The sequence below is a fragment of the Arachis hypogaea genome, chromosome 19 (genome assembly GCF_003086295.3).
Source record: "Arachis hypogaea cultivar Tifrunner chromosome 19, arahy.Tifrunner.gnm2.J5K5, whole genome shotgun sequence".
Taxonomy (NCBI): domain Eukaryota; kingdom Viridiplantae; phylum Streptophyta; class Magnoliopsida; order Fabales; family Fabaceae; genus Arachis; species Arachis hypogaea.
The window spans coordinates 157,563,254-157,581,385 of record NC_092054.1 but is presented as its reverse complement, the minus strand read 5'-3'; the positions used below and the strand labels follow the sequence as shown (position 1 = coordinate 157,581,385).

The window sequence follows — 18,132 nt, the reverse complement described above, 5'->3', positions numbered from 1 at the left end:
TTGGTGATCGAAAAAATCGAATAACCGTCATCTAGAAAATGCTAATTAAATGACTTCAAGATTCCTATCTTCTTTAGAGACATCCCATTCTGCTCTGAATATGACCAATTAACAGGCTCTAAGTGAAAAATAAAAAAGAGGAAAAGAAAATGCACCATCATGTTGAACAAGTAGCCCCCTAAAATATAAACATAGATCCTCTCAAATTGGCATTTTACACAAGAAATCAAATATGATATAGTATTTGGCGGCGGCGAGAACATTGGTAAAAAAGACGATTTTAAAACAAACTAAAATTTTTGAGACCATTTTATAACGAAAAAAAGGCCAGAGACGAAATAAATTTTCAGCCTCTACGTTGGGGACCAATATCATACTTATCTCTTTAGAGAACAAATAATCTTTTAAAATTGAATTGACCATTTATCCTATTGATTTAGTTACCCCTTATAGGTTTATGTTTTCTACATGTGGGACATAATATGAGATGATGATCATAGTCACCTATTGAGTAAAGGAGTCTCTCTTTTTTTCCTCCCTTGTTTTTTGGTCTTAGAATAAAGGAGTCTATTTCACAACAAACTACCAGTTTGCTGCATCCATAAAAAGATGGTAATATGTTATTCCATTGAAAAACATCAGGGTATTATATACCTATTGTTAGAGGTTATATTATTCCCCGGACCACTTTATATATAAAAATATATATTTATGTTCTTGAAATTTACTCTATAAAATTATATATATCGAATAACTGTCATCTAGAAAATACAATCTAAAAAAATTGACACTTAATTATTGAAGTACTACAGTAGAAGCATGCTCATCTTTCATATTTAAGCAATAGAGTGAATTACTATTTATACACACTAATTTCCAATTGTACGTTTGTTTTGAGGTACTGAGACAAAGACTGAAAAATTGAGACTCAGTATCGTGTTTGTTAGTTCAAAGACTGGTACTTAAATTTTTGTCTTTGTCTCTAAAATTTCAGTATTTCAGTACCTCCAAAAAATATGGACACAGGAGACTGAAATTTTTAGAGATGGAAACTGAAACTTTAATAACATTTTATACCTAAAATACTTTCATTTCAATTAATTAATTCCAATTTTATCCTTTGTGCAAATTAAATTAGAGTTTCATTTTTGTTTCAATTCCTGTCTCCCATTTTATACCAAACAGAATACGGAGATTTATTTCAATCCCTGTCTCTTAGTCTCTGTCTCTCAGTCTTTCCGTCTCTGTCTCTCCACCAAACGCTACCTTTAGTTGACACACACCTCGTTGATTTTGCCGAGATAAAATGCCACTTTAAAAAAAAAAAGAAAAACAGAAACTTCTAATTATGTGAATAATGTAACACTTTCAATAAGGTTCCTTCACATTCAGAAAATGCTAATTAGATGACTTTAAGATCCCTATCTTCTTTCGTTACATCCCATCCCCCTCTGAATATGACCCAACTAACCGTCTTCAAGTTAAAAAAAAAAAAAAAGGAAATGCACCATCATGCTGAACAAGTATCCCCTAAAATATAAACATAGATTATCTCAAATTAGTATTTTACATAAGAATTTAAATATGATATAGTTATTTGGAAATCAACTTGAGAAGATTTGTTCCTCCCACAAAATGTCCATACATCAGTAATAAAACTACTTTAACATGAAATTAAGCAATTCTTCCAACCTTATATCTGTCAATAGAATAAGTTAGAGCTAAACAAAATTCGTGGTTGCGTTTCAATGTTCACAAACACAAATTAGAAAGGCAATGAGTAAATTCTAAAACTACAACAGAAAGGCAATCGGCAAATTCTATAGCTGTATCAAAACATAATCCATAAAGTTTGATATCTCAACAATTCAAACAAATCACTATCTTGGCTCCATTCTTTCCATCTTCACTCGATTACAATATGCTCAACATCTATCTCGCAATCCATTGACCTCCTCGGATACCTTAAGATCTGCTGGTGCAACTTATCTAACCTCTCTCCTCTATCAATATGTTCACCTTTATACTGAAAGGAATAACTCCGGATAATAAGTTTACTCAATGCTGATGCTGCTTGCAACAAAACTTTTATTGCAAATAACTCTTCTTCTTCCCCATCAAAGTCACAGATCTCAATTAACTTAAGGTCAGTACTAAAGCACATAGGTATGCAATCCAATATGCAGGTTGCATCATCTTTAGGTAGAAACACCCCTCTCTGCATTGTTAAACACATACTAAAATGAAAATTTCAAAAGTTTTGTAAACAGCAATAAATTTTCAAGTCTGAAAGAAGTTATTACCACAAATCTAATAACCTCGAGATTGGGCGAGTTATGGAACATGGCCGATAATCCTGAGTAGGACAAATCTATGGACCCGTCGATTGAGTCCAAATTTAGTTCAACCAAATTAGGAAAAAAAGGTAGATATTTAAGTAGTAATCTTGTTCTGCTGAGAGCCTGGCAAACACAACCAAAATATTCAGAAAGGCCATAAAATTAATTATATAAAATCACACTAATAGATGTTTTGTAATTTGTAAGGAGATCAAACCAAAACAAAGTCGTCAGAGATGGTAAGCCACTCCAGATTTGGGAGTTCTCTGAGAAGTTTGAACACGAAATGGCCTAAATGGAACAGACGACTGTAAATCATGCAATCGTCATCCCAACAATTGGGAGAAGGAGGTACTTGAACCATAATAGATGCGTTAATCACTGAGGCTGAATCACATAATGAATATTCATTTGGGAAGTCACCAGAATAATTAAATGACATCAAATTTGTTCCGAAGATCACTACTTTGTTTGAAAAATTCAGACCATCATCTTCCTCATCTTCCTTATCTACTATTTTAATTTTTTGAAGCAAGGGAGAAGAAATAAAAAACGCCTTGACATTCTTCAAATTGCAATGAATTAGGGTCAACTCCTCCAAGGCTGGCAAACCAGAGAAAAGATTTTTCGTTGAAGAACTATCAGGGAATATAACACCAACCAACCTCAACATCCGAAGGGATTGAAAATGAATGGAAGAAGGAAGCTTGAAAATATGCTTCATATACAATCCAAATTGTGTCAGTGTTGCACAGGTAAACAGGTGGTCAGGGAAGACCAAAGGTTCCCAAATTTGTTCAAAGCGAAGAGATAATTGTTCAATCTCAGGGTTGATGAAACCACATAGCCACTGATTAACCTGAGAAGCATTCTTACCTACTCTACATATCAGATCAAACTTTTTAAGACTCGAGCAATCAAAATCTCTGAGCAATTTGGTGGCAAAGTCCATGAATTTCTGTCTTTTTTCAGGTTCAGAAGTGTGATAATCCTCTCTCAACTCAATCGTGGATATATTCTTCCATAGATGCTGCCACATTTTGGAAAGTACACTTGTTCGAATTGCATCTTTTGTAGGAAGAGAGGATAAGATATGATAGAGAATTGGGTCAGGAAGATCACATATGTTCATGACCGTGCCACTCTCCTCTCCCTTTCTCTGCTTCTTGCTCTTCCTTTTACGATCCATGCTTCAAATAGCTTTCATATTATACAAACAAAGATTACTGAGTAAGAAAATAATAGCCTGCCCTAAATTGAGATTCACATTGATTAGTATCCCTTACTCATCATCATCTAAAATAATAATGAACCTATTTGCCCTTGTCTAAGCCCTAAACCCCCAAAACCCTAACTTAATCGGAAGAAGAAAATGCGAAGGTAAAGACAAATGGAATCGAAGAGGAAGAGAGTGATAACCTGCACCGGCGACCCCTTTCTCCACTAGCAGTGTACGATGTTCCAATATATCAACTCATAATTACCATTTACCAACACGAATTGAAATATGATTATTAAGGCCAAATTAGAAATTACTGATGCATGCAGATATATATGGATATTATTTAATTTATGGAAAAAAACTCAAAACAGCCCGTCACAATTATCTTGAAAGATAACGAGATCTTTGACAAAAAGAAATTTAACTCGGCCCTGGAAATACTTCGAAAGGACAACAAGGTTTCTGTGCCAAAAAGAAGTCAATGTTATTTTTTTTGGCACAAGGCTAATCAGTCCAAACAAAAAAAAATCAAGAGCCAAATTGGGTATTTTTTTTGGACCTCATTGTCCTTTCGAAGTAATTATCTGGAGACGGATGAGTATTCACTCTTTATTTATTGATATACTTTAACTAACAATTAAACAACTAGTAACCAAAATATAATTTTAAGGATTAAATAGTTAACTTAAAAATTTTATGAACTAAATTCTTCCCATTAAAAAAATAAACCGAGCGTATTTTGAATTTGTGAACATAATCTATATTTGAAAACTAAGAGCTCTAAGAATGCGAAAATTAATTTGCATATAGTTGTGTATAAGGTGGATTGTTTTTTTTTTCCTTTTTTTTGGTGTCAATAAGGTGAATTGTTTGAATATTGAAGAGGATAGAGAGAAATTGAAAGATAGAAAAAATTAATGCAGAGAGTAAAGAATAAAAATGAATGTTCTATCTTATTCCACTTGAGTAATAAGATAAGTATATATAAACGGACCCGGATGTTCTTAGAAGGAAAGCTGAATCCTTCTATAAACGCCTATTTTGCCAGTCGGAGGATGTAGACTTAGGTTGTCTTAGTGATGTGCCGCTGCCTTCCCTGAATGATGAAGCCTGTTGTAGCCTCATAGCGCCAGTTATTCTGGAAGAAGTTAAGTCGGCTGTTTTCAGTATGCATTCTTTTAAGGTGCCGGGCCCTGATGGGTTTCAGGCTTTCTTCTTTAAAGAATACTGGAAGATTGTTGGTTTTGATGTTTGGACTATGGTTCGTCATGCGTTCTCTGGTTTGGATATGGATCCAAGGATGATGGAAACTCTTGTGGTTCTTATTCCGAAGGTAGAAAACCCGGTTTCCATGAAGGATTTCCGACCAATTAGTCTCTGTAATGTGGTTTACAAAGTTATAACGAAGTTCCTAGTCAATAGACTTCGTCCCCATCTCAAAGAGATTATTGGGCCCCTTTAAGGAGGGTTTATCCCGGGGAGAGGAACCCCAGACAACATCATTGTAGCACAAGAGGTTCTCCATTTCATGAAGACAAAGTCAAAGAAAGGCACCCTGGCCTTTAAGATTGATTTGGAGAAAGCGTATGATAGAGTGGATTGGAGATTTCTGAAACAAACCCTGGTGAGTTTTGGCTTTCCTCTTCCGACAGTCAATCTGATTATGCGTTGTGTCACTGCTTCCTCACTGTCTATCCTCTGGAATGGGGATAGATTAAATAGCTTTACTCCGAGCAGGGGTCTTAGGCAAGGAGATCCTATATCACCGTATCTGTTTGTGTTGTGTATGGAGAGATTGTCCTGTTCTATTAATCAGCAAGTTGATAAGGGCTTGTGGAAGCCGGTTGCGGTTTCTAGAGGGGGTCCAAGAATTTCTCATTTGATGTTTGCCGATGATTTGCTTCTTTTCTGTAAAGCTGAAAAATAGCAAGTTCAAACTGTAATGGTAGCTTTGGAAAATTTCTGCAGAGCCTCTGGGATGAAGGTTAATGTGGAAAAATCTAAAGCGCTATGCTCTAGGAATGTTTCAGCAACAAGAAAAGAGATTTTCACTGGAGTCTCCTCCATCAGATTCGTCCAGAACTTGGGCAAGTATTTAGGGGTGAACCTTAATCACTCTCGGGTGACACGCGCAACTTTCAACGATGTTTTGGACAAGATCGGGGAAGGCTAGCCAGCTGGAAAGGGAGATTGCTTAATAAGGCAGGCAGACTCTGTTTGCTCAACTCGGTAGTGACTGCGATTCCTACTTATCGCATGCAAGTATCTCTCTTCCCTAAAGGGGTAACTAATAAGATAGAATTCATGATGCGAAACTTTCTATGGAAGGGTCAAGCTGATGGTAGAGGCCTGAATCTAGTTAACTGGAAAGTGTTGGTCACTCCTAAGAAGTTTGGAGGTCTGGGAATTAGAGATCCTTTTTGTGCCAATATTGCTCTTCTTGGAAAACTAGTTTGGCAACTTTTTCACCATCCCGACAAGCTATGGGTTCAACTGTTGACGGAGAAATACCATTCTTCTAAGGATGATTGTTTTAGTCGGTCTCGAGGAAGGGGATCTTATGTTTGGAAGAGTATATGTCGAGCTTGGGATATCCTGAAGGAAGGTTTTAGTTGGTGCATTAGGGATTTGGAACAGAACTTTTGGTTTTCTAAATGGAGAAGAGAGGGGCGACTGTGTGAGGAGATGGATTATATTCACATTTCTGATTCGGATCTCAGAATCTTGGACCTTTGGTCATCTGGACAGTGGAACCTTGAGAATATCTATTCTCCTCTGAATCAGTCTCTGCAGAGCAACATTAACTCTTACAACCCAGATGTTCAAGCTGGTTCAGAGGTCGGTTGGTGTTGGACTGGTGCGGCCTCAAAGGTTTATGATGCTCATAGTGGTTATTTGTGGATCAGTAAGAAGATGTTTAGTTGGGAGGTTAGGGGTAATTGGCTTTGGCTTTGGCGTCAACACGTTCCGGAAAAGCACAAATTTTGGGCCTGACTATGTCTTCGGGAGGCTCTTCCTACTGCTGCATTTCGTTTTAGGAGGGGCATTTCGCACACGGATAGCTGTCCACGATGTTTCTCAGGTCAAGAATCGATTTTACATTGTATTTGGGATTGTCCAAAAGTCCAACTTGTTTGGCAAGCTTTAGGGATCTCCGATCAATCAGTGGATTTGATGAGTTGGTTCTTACATAATAGCAAACAGCGCCCCTTTAGATTCTTTTCTGGTCTCTGGTGGATTTGGTGTTCGATAAATAACGAGATCTTTCATCCTCACGAGCATTGGACCACAGACAAGGTGATTGGTATGGCTTTGTCCTTAGAAAAGGAGCTTCGAAATATTTTTGAGTTGCAACGACTATCTATCCCCTCAACCATTAGTGGCTCTTGGATTCCCCCCTCAGTGGGTACCTTTAAGATTAATTGTGATGCTAGCTATTCTGGCAGTGGTGCTCGAGTTGGTTTTGCTTGTGTTAGCAAAGATTGGAAGGGAAGGTGGCAACGAGGCTGTCTGGGAACAATTGAGAGTCGTAGCATTTTGCAAGGAGAGTTGTTTGCTATTTGGAGAGGCTTTCTTTTAGCATGGGACTCGGAACAAAGAGACATTATATGTGAGACAGACTGTGTGAAGGCTTTTACTATTGTCAATAATTTACAAGATTGCTCTGGGTTTATTGATCCTTTGGTATTAAAAATCCGAGATATCATGTCTTGGAAATGGCGTGCTGATCTTCGGTTGATCTTGAGAGATGCAAATACAGTAGCAGACATCATGGCAAATGCTGCAATGAGGACTATTTCTCCCCAAGTGGAGCTTCCATTGCCTTGGAAGGAGTTTGAGAGTAGTATTCAGCGGGACTGCCTTTCTTAAACAGTTTTTTTTTCTTTCTTAATTTTTGTTTATTTTCTTTTAAGTCACCAAAAAAAAAAACTCTAATTGAATGATTAACCTTTTAACAAACTTGTAACTAACTTCTACCAAAGGAAACTTTTTTAACTGATTCTTACACTCGTAACATGAATTACACAAGAATTGTACAATTTTGTGATTTACTGAGTTATGGTATATCTGAGAATTTGCAGTAACAAATGATAACTTTTAACAATTAAAGTCACCAAATAGAAAAAGTTTTAGAGAACTTAAATTTTTAAAATAAAGAACCGGCAGCTATGAGCATCCAATTCAACTAGGTATTTTTTAAAAATGGTACAACATTCAGCCTTTTATTACAATAATTAAAAAAAATTAAAACAAACATATCTAAAAATTATGAATAGATTTACTGTCTTTTTAAAATTAAATACACATTTAAAATACAATCTAAAAAAAACTGAAATTTAAAATTTAAATTTTAAATTTCTGTTTCAGATTTAATATATTTAATTATTAATATATTATAATTTAAATACATATCTAAAAATCAAATTATTCAAAATTCAAAAATTTGATTTTAAAATTATAAAATAAACCTTAAACCGTCAAATTATTAATTAAATTTAGATTTTAGACTTATGATTTTGGATGTATTTCAAAAATATTTTCTGTATAACTTCATAATTTTAGATGTGTTATAATTATTTTTTAATGTTTAAATTTAAATTTTAGATTTATGATTTTAGATGTGTTTTAAAAATATTTTTGATATAACTTAATAATTTTAGATGTTTTACAATTGAAAAAGAAACTACAATTAAAAATATTTTAATTTGTGAATATAATTATATTCGACCATTCATCACTAAAAATTCGTAAAACAAATTCTCACCAAGGTAAAATGAGAGTGCTTTAACTGCAAGGTGGTAATAGTCTTCACCAATGAAGACGAGATGGAGAATTCAGCTGGCAGCATCCTTTTTGGTTTGGGATTCACTAATGCGTGTGAATGTCCCGTACAATAAGGAATTTAAAAAACTGTATCTGATACGTGAAGTTACGAAAGTAAAGCAAAGTCACCGTAACAACCAATGAAGTGGGTGGATTTTAAAATTTAAATTAAAATCTAATTATAAATATGTATCTACAAAATAGGAACATGTTACAATAAAAAAATAATTAAATATTATTTAAATCTGATTAAAGGCTGATTAAAGACTGATTAGTATTGTACAACTAGCATTTTTCATGAGCATCAGCCTCATTCTCCTTAATATCCACTTTCTGAAGCATTGAAGCATGGACACAACAATCGTAATAGCAATAGCTTTCACATTCCACCAACTATAGCTTAGTTTGGTAAAGCTTTTTTAAGAGGTGCTTGTGTTTTTAAAAAGTACAAGCACCTCATCTTGCATCGTTTGGTAAATTAAAAAGTCCAAGTGTTTATGCTTGCGGCTTTTAAAAGTTAGGGGTGGTTTTGAAAGCACCTAAGCAGGAGCTTTTTAAAGCTGGCTTGTGCTTATTAAATTTTATTTATTTTTCCGCACATATTTTTCGCTATTGTATTGCCATTGAAATTCTCATATATTTCTAACTTCTCATCCTAACCTTTACAAATTCTAACACAATCTTCATATATTTTTTATTTTTCAACCTAATCTTTCACAAATTTCAACACAAATACATCTCTATCACATATTAGGTATGAACTTCTGTCTATTTATATTATTTTTTTGTGCATTATTTCTGTATTTTTTCAGTAGATCTATGATATTTGTTTATTTTTTATCTGTTCTTTGAAATGTGAAGATGATGAATTGGTTTATGAAATCCAATCATAAAATTTTCTTGGTATAAACATTAGTCAAAATTATAATAACATGTGTATACATATGTAAATATAGATATATAATCATAAGAGTAATTTATTTGAGATATGTGTCCCATTTTTTGTAATCTGTAAAGGTGAGCCAATATATAAAATATTTTTTTATTTTAAAATATTATATAAAATTTTAAAGAATTTGAAAAAAAAATTATTCTTTATTATAAACATGTTTATTATAATTTTTTTATGTTTTAAAAGCTGTTTTACCAAACACAATTGTGATGCTTGTGCTGCAACTTTAAAAAAGTTGTCTTTTAAAAGACAGCTTTCATAAGCTACTTTCAAAAAGTAAAAATTTTACCAAACCATACCTATATCTATCCAAAGTTAACTCCTCCAAGTCTCCAAAACTGACAAGCCAGAAAATAGCTATTGACTATAACAACTACCGGGAAAGCAATGTACTTAAGAGACAAAATCTTCAAATTTGAAAAGTGGATGCAAGATGGAAGCTTGAGCAAGACCTCAACTATAAAAGCCTTCCTGAATGTATCACAACTAAACTGCAATAAATCATTTTAAATGGTTTAAAAATTGAACCAAACTACTTTGTCAAATAAGAAATTGATTTTAAACTACTTTATAATATAGTGCATCATTTTAAACCAGTTCATAAAAATAAAACCAATTTTAATAGAAAAAATTAGTTTAAACTGATTTATAAGCTAAAACTAGTTTTAACTTTTAACATATATAAAATTAGTTTTTACATTTTCTCTCTCCCCTCTCTCTCTCGCTCCTTCTCTTCCTCTCTATCCCCCTCTCTCTTTCTCCCCCTCTCCCTCTCTCTCCCTCCTCTCTCTCCCTTCTCTTTCTCTCTCTCTCTCTCTCCCTTTTCTCTCTCTCCCTTCTCTCCCTCTCTCTCCTTCCATTCTCCCTCTCTCTCACTTCTCTCTCTCTCTCTCCTCTCTCTCCCCACCTCTCTATCTCCCTTCTCTCCCTGTCTCTTTTCCCTCTTCCTCTCTCGCCTCCTTTCTCTCTCTCCCTCCCCCTCTCTCTCTCTCTCTCCCCCTTCCCCTCTTTCTCCCCTCCCCTCTCTTTGTCATTCTCTCTCTCCCCCTTTCTCCCTCTCTATCCCTTTCTCTCATTCTCTCTCTCCCCTATCCCTCTTCCTCTCTCTCTCTCTCTCTCCCTTTTCTCCTTTCCTCTCCCTCTCCTCTCTCTCTTTCTCTCCCCCTCTCTCTCTTAACATATATAAAATTAGATTTTACATTCTCTTTCTTACCCTCTCTCTCTCCTTCTCCCTCATCTCTCTTTCTCTCTCTCTCTCCCTTCTCTCCCTTTTTCTCTTTTCTTCCCCTATTCCTCTCTCTTTCTCCGTTTCTCTCCCTCTCTCTTCTTCCTTTCTCTCTCTCTCTCTTTCTCTCCCTTTCTCTCTCTCCTTTCCCTCTCACTCTTCCTCTTCTCTCTCCCCCTTTTTCTCCACTTTCCCTCTCTTTGTCTTCCTCTCTCTCTCTCTCTCTCTCTCCCTTTTCCTTTCCTCTCTCTCCCCCTCTCTCTTCTTATCTTCTTCTCTCTCTCTCTCTCTCCCTTGCCCCTCTTTCTCCCCCTCCCCTTTCTTTCTCTCTCCCTTTTCTCCCTCTATCCCTTTCTCTCTCTCTCTCTTTCCTTTCCTTTTCCCCTCCTCTCTTTCTCTTCCTCTCTCTCCTTTCCTTTTCCCCTCCTCTCTCTCTCCCTCTCTCTTTCTCTCTCACTTTCTCTCCCTCTCTCTTCCTCTCTCTCTCTCTTGCGCTGTTTCTCCCCCCTCCCTTCTCTCTCTTTCTCTCTCTTCCTCCTCCTCTCTCTCTTTTTTCTATCTCTCCTTCCCTCTTTTTTCGCTTTTCTCTCTTTCTCCTTCTCTCTCTTGTTTTGGAGAAAAGAGGGGGAGAGAGAGAGAAGAGGGATATAGAGTGAGAGAAGATTGAGAGAGAAAGAGAAAAGAGAGAAAGGAAGGGAAGAAAGAGGAAAAAGAGAGAGAGGAGGGAGAAGAAAGAGAGAAAAGAGGAGAGAGAAAGAAGGGAAGGGGAGAGAGAAAGAAAAAACGGAAAAGAGAGAGAGAGAGGAGGGAAAGGAGAGAGAGAGAGAAACAAAAGGGGGAGAGAGGAAAAAGAGGGGGAGAGAGAGAGAGAGAGACAAGGGGAAGGGAGGGGGAGCGAGGGAGAGGGGAGAAAAAGAAAGAGAGGGAGAGAGCGAGAGGAAATGGAGAGAGAGAGGAGGGGAAGAAAGAGGAGAAGGAGAGAGAGAGAGAGGAAGAAAGAGGGGGAGAGAGAGAGAGAGAAAGAAAAGGAGAGAACGAGGAAAAGGAGAGAGAGAGAGAGAGAGAGGAAGGAAGGAGGAGAGAGAGGGAGAGGAGGGAAAGGAGAGAGAAAGGGAAAGAGAGAGACGAAAAGAGATGGGAGGTGGAGGGAGAGGAGAGAGAGAAAAAGAAAGGGGAAGAGAGATAGAAAGGAGGGAGAGAGAGAGGAGAGGGAGAAAGAGGAGATAGAGAGAGGAAGAGAGACGGAAAGGGAGAGAGAGAGAAGAAAGGGGAAACAGAAAGAGAAGGGAGAGAGGAGGGGAAAAAGAGGAGAGAGAGAGAAAGAGTATGTAAAAACTAATTTTAGAATTTAAATAAAATCAGTTTTAATTTGGTTTAAAACTAAACTGAACCATAAAAACTGATTTTCATAAAAACTATGGTTTCAGTTCAGTTTTTTATTTAAAAAAAACTTGTTTATTTAAAACAGTTTCAGTTCAGTAAAACTAATTTTTTTACACACTCCTTATTCACAAGGCAACTCAAATGGCTCTTCATTAATCTCTTCTGGCTCATGTTTGATCCAAATCCTGAGATGTCAATTTTGGTGACCAACATCCATTGGGTCCGCCACCTTCTAGATAACAAACTAGTTCTGACTGCATCTTTAGTTTGAAGCGAACTCAAGATGCATTGAATGAAGTTGTCAGGTAAATTGGTTATCCTATCCACATTCTCACTAGCATCACCTTCATTGTTCAAATTTTGAACTTCGTTCTTGCAGGCAGAGAAGGCTTCTTCCATAGTTTTATGTTTACCTTGATCAATGCATAAATGCATCATCATAAGAAGACAAATAATGCAAATGCCACTTTTAACTTTTATCTGTTTGACCAAAATAGACCATTATCAAGCTACTCCCGAGATATAGAAATGGATTCTCTCACGTGACTTTTTATATATATGATTACATGAAAAAACAACTCGAAAGAATCTATTCCTTCAAAAATATTCCAGAATCAGCAATGAAACTATCTAACATAGACTCAGCAAATTTTCCACCCTTAACTCTGTCAATCCTACCATTGAACAATTAACGGAATGCAATGTGCCAATAAAATATAATAGATTATAAAATTTAATGGGTTTGCGATGGCAATGAGCAAAATTTAAGATTGCGAGAAAGTACATACATAATTTGTAATACTTTAAATTCTATGGCAATATCACAACATATCATAAGCTTAATAGCTCAATAATATTCGAATTCTATCTCACAATTCATTGAGCTCTTAGGATACTTTAAGATCTGCTTGCAGAACTCCTTTGACCTCTTTAATCCTATACGCCTGTCATGCCTGTTAAACAAACGCCAATAACACTGAATACGAAGTTTATCCAACACTGATGCTGCTTGCAACAATATTTTTATTGCAAATAACTCTTCTTCCTCGGAGATGCCACCGATCTCAATCGTCTTCAGGGTTGTGCTAAAACACACAGGCAAGGGATTGAATATACAATTTGCATCGTCTTTAGGCTGAGACACCCCTCCCTGCATTGTTAAAAACACATACAAAAATAAAAACTTTTGCGATTCGTATCTAGCAATTAACTTTCTGGTCCAAATGAAGTTACTACCTGAAATCTAAGAACTTGAAGACAGGGCGAGTTTCGCAATAGCGTCAGTAATGCTTTATAGGACAGCTCTATGGACGAGAATGGGTCGAATTCTAGGACAGCCAAATTACCAAATAAAGGTAGTTGCCCGAGTAAAGATGTTCTACTGAGTGTCTGGCATATTCAGTCAAATTCAAAATATTCAGAAAGGCAAACAAAGTAATTGAACAGAATCAAGACTGATAGAGATTTTGTATGAAGATCAAACCATAATAGAAGTCTCAGACATAGAAAGCTTCTCCACATTTGGGAGACTTTTGAGAAGTCTGAACGTGAATTTGCCTGAAGAGATTTGCCAGGTCTCCTCTCTGACCCAATAATATTCAGGAGGTAGCACCTGAATGGAGGCATCAATCACCAAGGTTGAACGATATAAGAAATATTCATTCATACAATCGCCGTCATAAGTGAATGACTTCAGATTAGTTCCAACAATCAGTACTCTGCAACCATCTATCTCATCATGATCTTCATCCAGCATACCATCTTTGTCCTCCCGTATATGAATCTTTCGAAGCAAAGGAGAATAAATACAAACAGATTGGACATTCCTCAAATCGCAATTGATTAGGTACAAATCCTCCAAGGCTGGGCAGCCAGAGAAAAGCTGTTGTGCTGAAGAACTATCAGGGAATATAATGTTAGACAAAGTCAAAGTCCGAAGGCACCGAAAATGAACGGAAGAAGGAAGGTTGAAGTCATGCTGCATATCCAATTCAAAGTTTGTCAATGTGGCACAGGTAAACAGTTGGTCAGGGAAGACCAATGGTTCCTCAATCCCATAAAGACAAAGACATAGTTCTTGAATCTTAGGGTTGATGAAACCACATAGCCACTCATTAACCCGAGAAGCATCCTTATCAACATTACATGTCAGAGAGAACTTCTCAAGACTGGAGCAATCACAAGCTACAAGCAATCTGGTCACAAAGTGCATGAATTGCTGCCTTTCCTCGGGTTTTCCGTCTTCCAACTCAATCTTGGAGATATCCCTCCATAGATGCTTCCATCTTTTGGAGAGTATACTCGTTTGAATTGCTTCTTTTGTGGGAAGGGAGGATATGATAAGCTGGAGAATCACATCAGGTAGATCACATATACTGAAGCTGCTCTCAACATTTCCCTCTCCCTTTCCCTTTCCCTTGCACTGCTTTTTGCGCTTCTTCTCAAGATCCATGCTTAATAGAGCTTTCCCTAGCAAACTAAACAAATGTTATTAACCTATTTGCCGTTTTTCCTAATCCAGTGAGTTAATGTTAAACCCTAACACAATCCTGCACTCCGCAAGAGGGTTTCAGAGCATGATTTTGTATGCGAAAGCTTTTAGAAAAGAGTAGTGCTAGGGAGCCAATGGCCTAAGCGTACAAAGCTAATTTTGGATTCACCAAGGTTCGAACTCTTGACGTTCTGAATCTAGAACTCTAATACCATGTCCTGAAACCACTCATCCCAAAAGCGTAACCTGACAGGATAATGTAACACTAATAATCATATCTCTAATACTTTCTAAAACCTTCATTATACACATTGTACGCTTAGGTCATTGGCTCCATATACTTTCTCTTTAGAAAAACAGAATGAGAAACAGCACCGCATGCAAAGAATAAAACCTGATGCAATCGAAGAAGACGAGAGTGCTAACCTGAAATGTAGTCGAGGGATTCGGAATGCAACCGCTTTCTCTTCTTTTGGCGCCTCGGAATCCAAAGTCAGTGAAGTGCGCGCCACTATAACAATTAACGACTCAACAAAAACCTTTTAAAAAAGGAATATTGTAAGGCCCATAAGCCCATTCATGAAGAGGTTTTGTGTATATACAGAAGGAAGTATTTAATTTTATTTTAAAAGTTAATAAAAATAAAATGATATATTTTATGTGATAGTTATATAATCGCATTATTTTTATTATTTTTTTCTTCATCATAGCATGTACTATATTATAAAGTTTAAATTGATAATATTATTTTTATTTAAAAGAATTGCTCTTAATATAATATAAACTAGAATAAACCTGTTAAATGGATTTGTATTTTTAAATTACTGATAAAAGTATGTTATAAATATTTTAACAAAAAAATACTTTAAAAGAATTTAAATCATGATAAAAATAACAAAATATACCTAACAAATTATTTTTGTATTTGACAAAACGTTTGGGCATTAGAACTAAATTTTTGTATAATTATTTAAAATCTACATGCAAAAGATTGATCATAAATTTGATATCTAAACTAACTTGAATTGATCGAGTGGTCAGTTCACTCATTTGCTTAAAGAAGTGTCGGGAGTTCGAACCTTGTTTTATGCATGCAGTAACTCATTGGCAAGCGGCAGACCCTTAAATAGAACTCAGATCTGCGACGGACCTTAACCTATCGGGTTGGGGGATACCGTTTGGGTAAACCAAAAGAAAAAATAAATTTGATATCTAAACCTTTTTATTTTCTAAAATTATTTTTTGTCAAAATCTAATTCAGTCAAAATCTAATTCTATCAAGCATGGACACTTCCTTGAATTGTTGTATCTGCATGTCAGATACATTTCGAACACAACACAGATACATTTCGATCAAAATCTAATTCAGTCAAAATCTAATTCTATCAAGCATGGACACTTCCTTGAATTGTTGTGTCTGCATGTCAGATACATTTCGAACACAACACTCATCTACTGTCCAACCATGTCTTAATAAAAATAAAAAAATTTTAAGGAGTTGGGGACGGCAATGAGCAAATTTTAAGATTGCTGGAAAATACATAATTTGTGATGTTAGGATGGCTAGTCTTTAAATTCTACAGCTGCATCAAAACATAAGTCAGAAAGTTTAATAGCTCAACTATACTCAAGTTCTATCTCACAATCCTTTGACCTCTTAGGATACTTTAAGATATGCTTGTACAACTCCTCTGACCTTTTTAATCCTATACCCTTGTCATTCAAATCAAACGAAAACCAATAACACTTAATACAAAGTTTATCCAACACTGATGCCGCTTGCAACAATATTTCTATTGCAAATAGTTCTTCTTCTTTCCCAGTAATGCCACTGATCTCAATCGTCTTCAGGGTTGTACTAAAACACACAGGCAAGGGATCAAATATACAATTTGCATCCCGTTTATCAAGCGAAACTGCTCCCTGAATTGTTAAAAACACATTCAACAAATGAAAATTTTTCCAATTCGTAAATAGCAATGAACTTTCTGGTCCAAATGAAGTTACTACCTGAAATCTAAGAACCCGAAGACAGGGCGAGTTTCGCAATAGTGTCAGTAATTCTTCATACCCATTGAACAACTTTATGGGCTTGCCTAGGTTCAAATCTAGTTCACCCAAATTACAAAATAAAGGTAGTCTGAAAGACATCCTTTCGCTGAGTGCCTGCCATGTGCAGTCAAATTCAAAATATTCAGAAAGGCCAACAAATTAATTGAAACAGAATGAAGACTGATAGATATTTTGTATGAAGATCAAACCTCAATAGAATCCCCAGATATAGAAAGCTTCTCCACATTTGGGAGCATGTTGAGAAATCTGAACGTGAAATCGCCTGAAGCTACATACCAGACGTAATTAACCTGAATTGAGGCATCAATCACGGTTGAATAATATAAGAAAAAATCGTTCATTCCATCGCCGTGATAAGTAAATGACTTCAGATTAGGTCCAACAATCAGTACTTTGCAGCGAATTGTATCACTCAGAAGACCTATCTCATAATCATCCTCATCATACAACATATTATCTTCATTCTCCTGTATATAAATCCGTCGAAGCAAGGGAGAATAAATACAAACAGCTCGAACATTCTTCAAATTGCAATTGATTAGGGACAAATCCTCCAAGGCTGGGCAACCATAGAAAAGCTGTTGTGCTGAAGAACTATCAGGGAGTATAATGTTAGACAAAGTCAAAGTCCGAAGGCACCGAAAATGAACGGAAGAAGGAAGCTTCAAGACATGCAGCATATCCAATTTAAACTTTGTCAATGTGGCACAGGTAAACAGTTGGTCAGGGAAGACCAATGGTTCCTCAATCTCTTCAAGGTGAAGACATAGTTCTTGAATCTTAGGGTTGATGAAACTACATAGCCACTCATTAACCCGAGAAGCATCCTTACCAACCTTGCATGACAGAGAAAACTTCTCAAGAATGGAGCAATTACAAGCTACAAGCAATCCGGTCACAAATTGCATGAATTGCTGCCTTTCCTCGGGTTTTCCCTCTTTCAACTCAATCTTGGAGATATCCCTCCATAGATGCTCCCATCTTTTGGAGAGTATACTCGTTTGAATTGCTTCTTTTGTGGGAAGGGAGGATATGATAAGCTGGAGAATCGCATCTGGTAGATCACATATACTGAAGCTGCTCTCAACTTTTCCCTCTCCCTTTTCCCTTCCATTGCGATGCATTTTTGCGCTTCTTCAAAAGGCCAAGGCACCAAAGAGCTTTCCCTAGCAAACTAAACAAATGTTATGTTATTAACCTATTTGCCATTTTTCTAATTCAGTGAGTTAATGTTAAAACCCTAACACAATCATGCACGCCATTTTTCTAATCCAGTGAGTTAATGTTAAAACCCTAACACAATCATGCACGCCATACCACAATCATGCACTCCGCAAGAGGGGTACAGAGCACCATTTTTTATGCGAAAGCTTTTTGAAAAACAAAATTAGAAACAACACCGCATGCAATCGAAGAAGACGAGAGTGCTAACCGGAAAAGTAGCCGAGGCATTCGGAATGCAACCGCTTACTCTTCTTTCGGCACCTCAATCCAAAATCAGTTAAGTGCGCGCCACTGTAATAACAATTAAAGACTCAACAAAAACCTGGAAATTAAACATTTTAAAAAAGGGAAAATTGTAATGCTTAAATTGATAATATTATTTTTATTTAAAATATTTTT

At 36.2% G+C, this 18,132-nt stretch overlaps 3 protein-coding genes across 3 annotated transcripts; all 3 read right to left on the bottom strand.

Annotated features, from left to right (window-relative positions):
• Positions 1-1,662: 1,662 nt before the first annotated feature.
• On the bottom strand, positions 1,663-3,868 carry LOC112777650 (F-box/LRR-repeat protein At3g59190). The gene is made up of 4 exons (XM_025822032.2): positions 3,759-3,868; positions 2,557-3,539; positions 2,304-2,462; positions 1,663-2,218 (listed from the first exon to the last, which is right to left on the bottom strand). Exons 2-4 carry the CDS (start codon positions 3,526-3,528, stop codon positions 1,907-1,909), a joined length of 1,443 nt encoding a protein of 480 aa, XP_025677817.1. The 5' UTR covers positions 3,529-3,539; positions 3,759-3,868; the 3' UTR covers positions 1,663-1,906.
• An 8,771-nt stretch (positions 3,869-12,639) lies between these two features.
• Positions 12,640-14,955, bottom strand: LOC140172886 (F-box/LRR-repeat protein At3g26922-like). The gene is made up of 4 exons (XM_025820755.2): positions 14,863-14,955; positions 13,429-14,422; positions 13,182-13,334; positions 12,640-13,095 (listed from the first exon to the last, which is right to left on the bottom strand). Exons 2-4 carry the CDS (start codon positions 14,395-14,397, stop codon positions 12,793-12,795), a joined length of 1,425 nt encoding a protein of 474 aa, XP_025676540.1. The 5' UTR covers positions 14,398-14,422; positions 14,863-14,955; the 3' UTR covers positions 12,640-12,792.
• A 984-nt stretch (positions 14,956-15,939) lies between these two features.
• Positions 15,940-18,068, bottom strand: LOC112776557 (putative F-box/FBD/LRR-repeat protein At5g22670). Its single transcript, XM_025820756.3, has 4 exons — positions 17,942-18,068; positions 16,698-17,683; positions 16,447-16,602; positions 15,940-16,359 (listed from the first exon to the last, which is right to left on the bottom strand). Exons 2-4 carry the CDS (start codon positions 17,631-17,633, stop codon positions 16,054-16,056), a joined length of 1,398 nt encoding a protein of 465 aa, XP_025676541.1. The 5' UTR covers positions 17,634-17,683; positions 17,942-18,068; the 3' UTR covers positions 15,940-16,053.
• Positions 18,069-18,132: the final 64 nt, after the last annotated feature.

Coding starts and splice junctions, on each gene's coding strand:
- LOC112777650 (XM_025822032.2), bottom strand. CDS start 3,528: ATGGATCGTAAAAGGAAGAGCAAGAAGCAGAGAAAGGGAGAGGAGAGT. Junction 2,463..2,556: donor TCTCTGACGACTTTGTTTTG/GTTTGATCTCCT, acceptor TGTGTTTGCCAG/GCTCTCAGCAGAACAAGATT. Junction 2,219..2,303: donor TCGAGGTTATTAGATTTGTG/GTAATAACTTCT, acceptor TTAACAATGCAG/AGAGGGGTGTTTCTACCTAA.
- LOC140172886 (XM_025820755.2), bottom strand. CDS start 14,397: ATGGATCTTGAGAAGAAGCGCAAAAAGCAGTGCAAGGGAAAGGGAAAG. Junction 13,335..13,428: donor TGTCTGAGACTTCTATTATG/GTTTGATCTTCA, acceptor TGAATATGCCAG/ACACTCAGTAGAACATCTTT. Junction 13,096..13,181: donor TTCAAGTTCTTAGATTTCAG/GTAGTAACTTCA, acceptor TTAACAATGCAG/GGAGGGGTGTCTCAGCCTAA.
- LOC112776557 (XM_025820756.3), bottom strand. CDS start 17,633: ATGCATCGCAATGGAAGGGAAAAGGGAGAGGGAAAAGTTGAGAGCAGC. Junction 16,603..16,697: donor TATCTGGGGATTCTATTGAG/GTTTGATCTTCA, acceptor TGCACATGGCAG/GCACTCAGCGAAAGGATGTC. Junction 16,360..16,446: donor TTCGGGTTCTTAGATTTCAG/GTAGTAACTTCA, acceptor TTAACAATTCAG/GGAGCAGTTTCGCTTGATAA.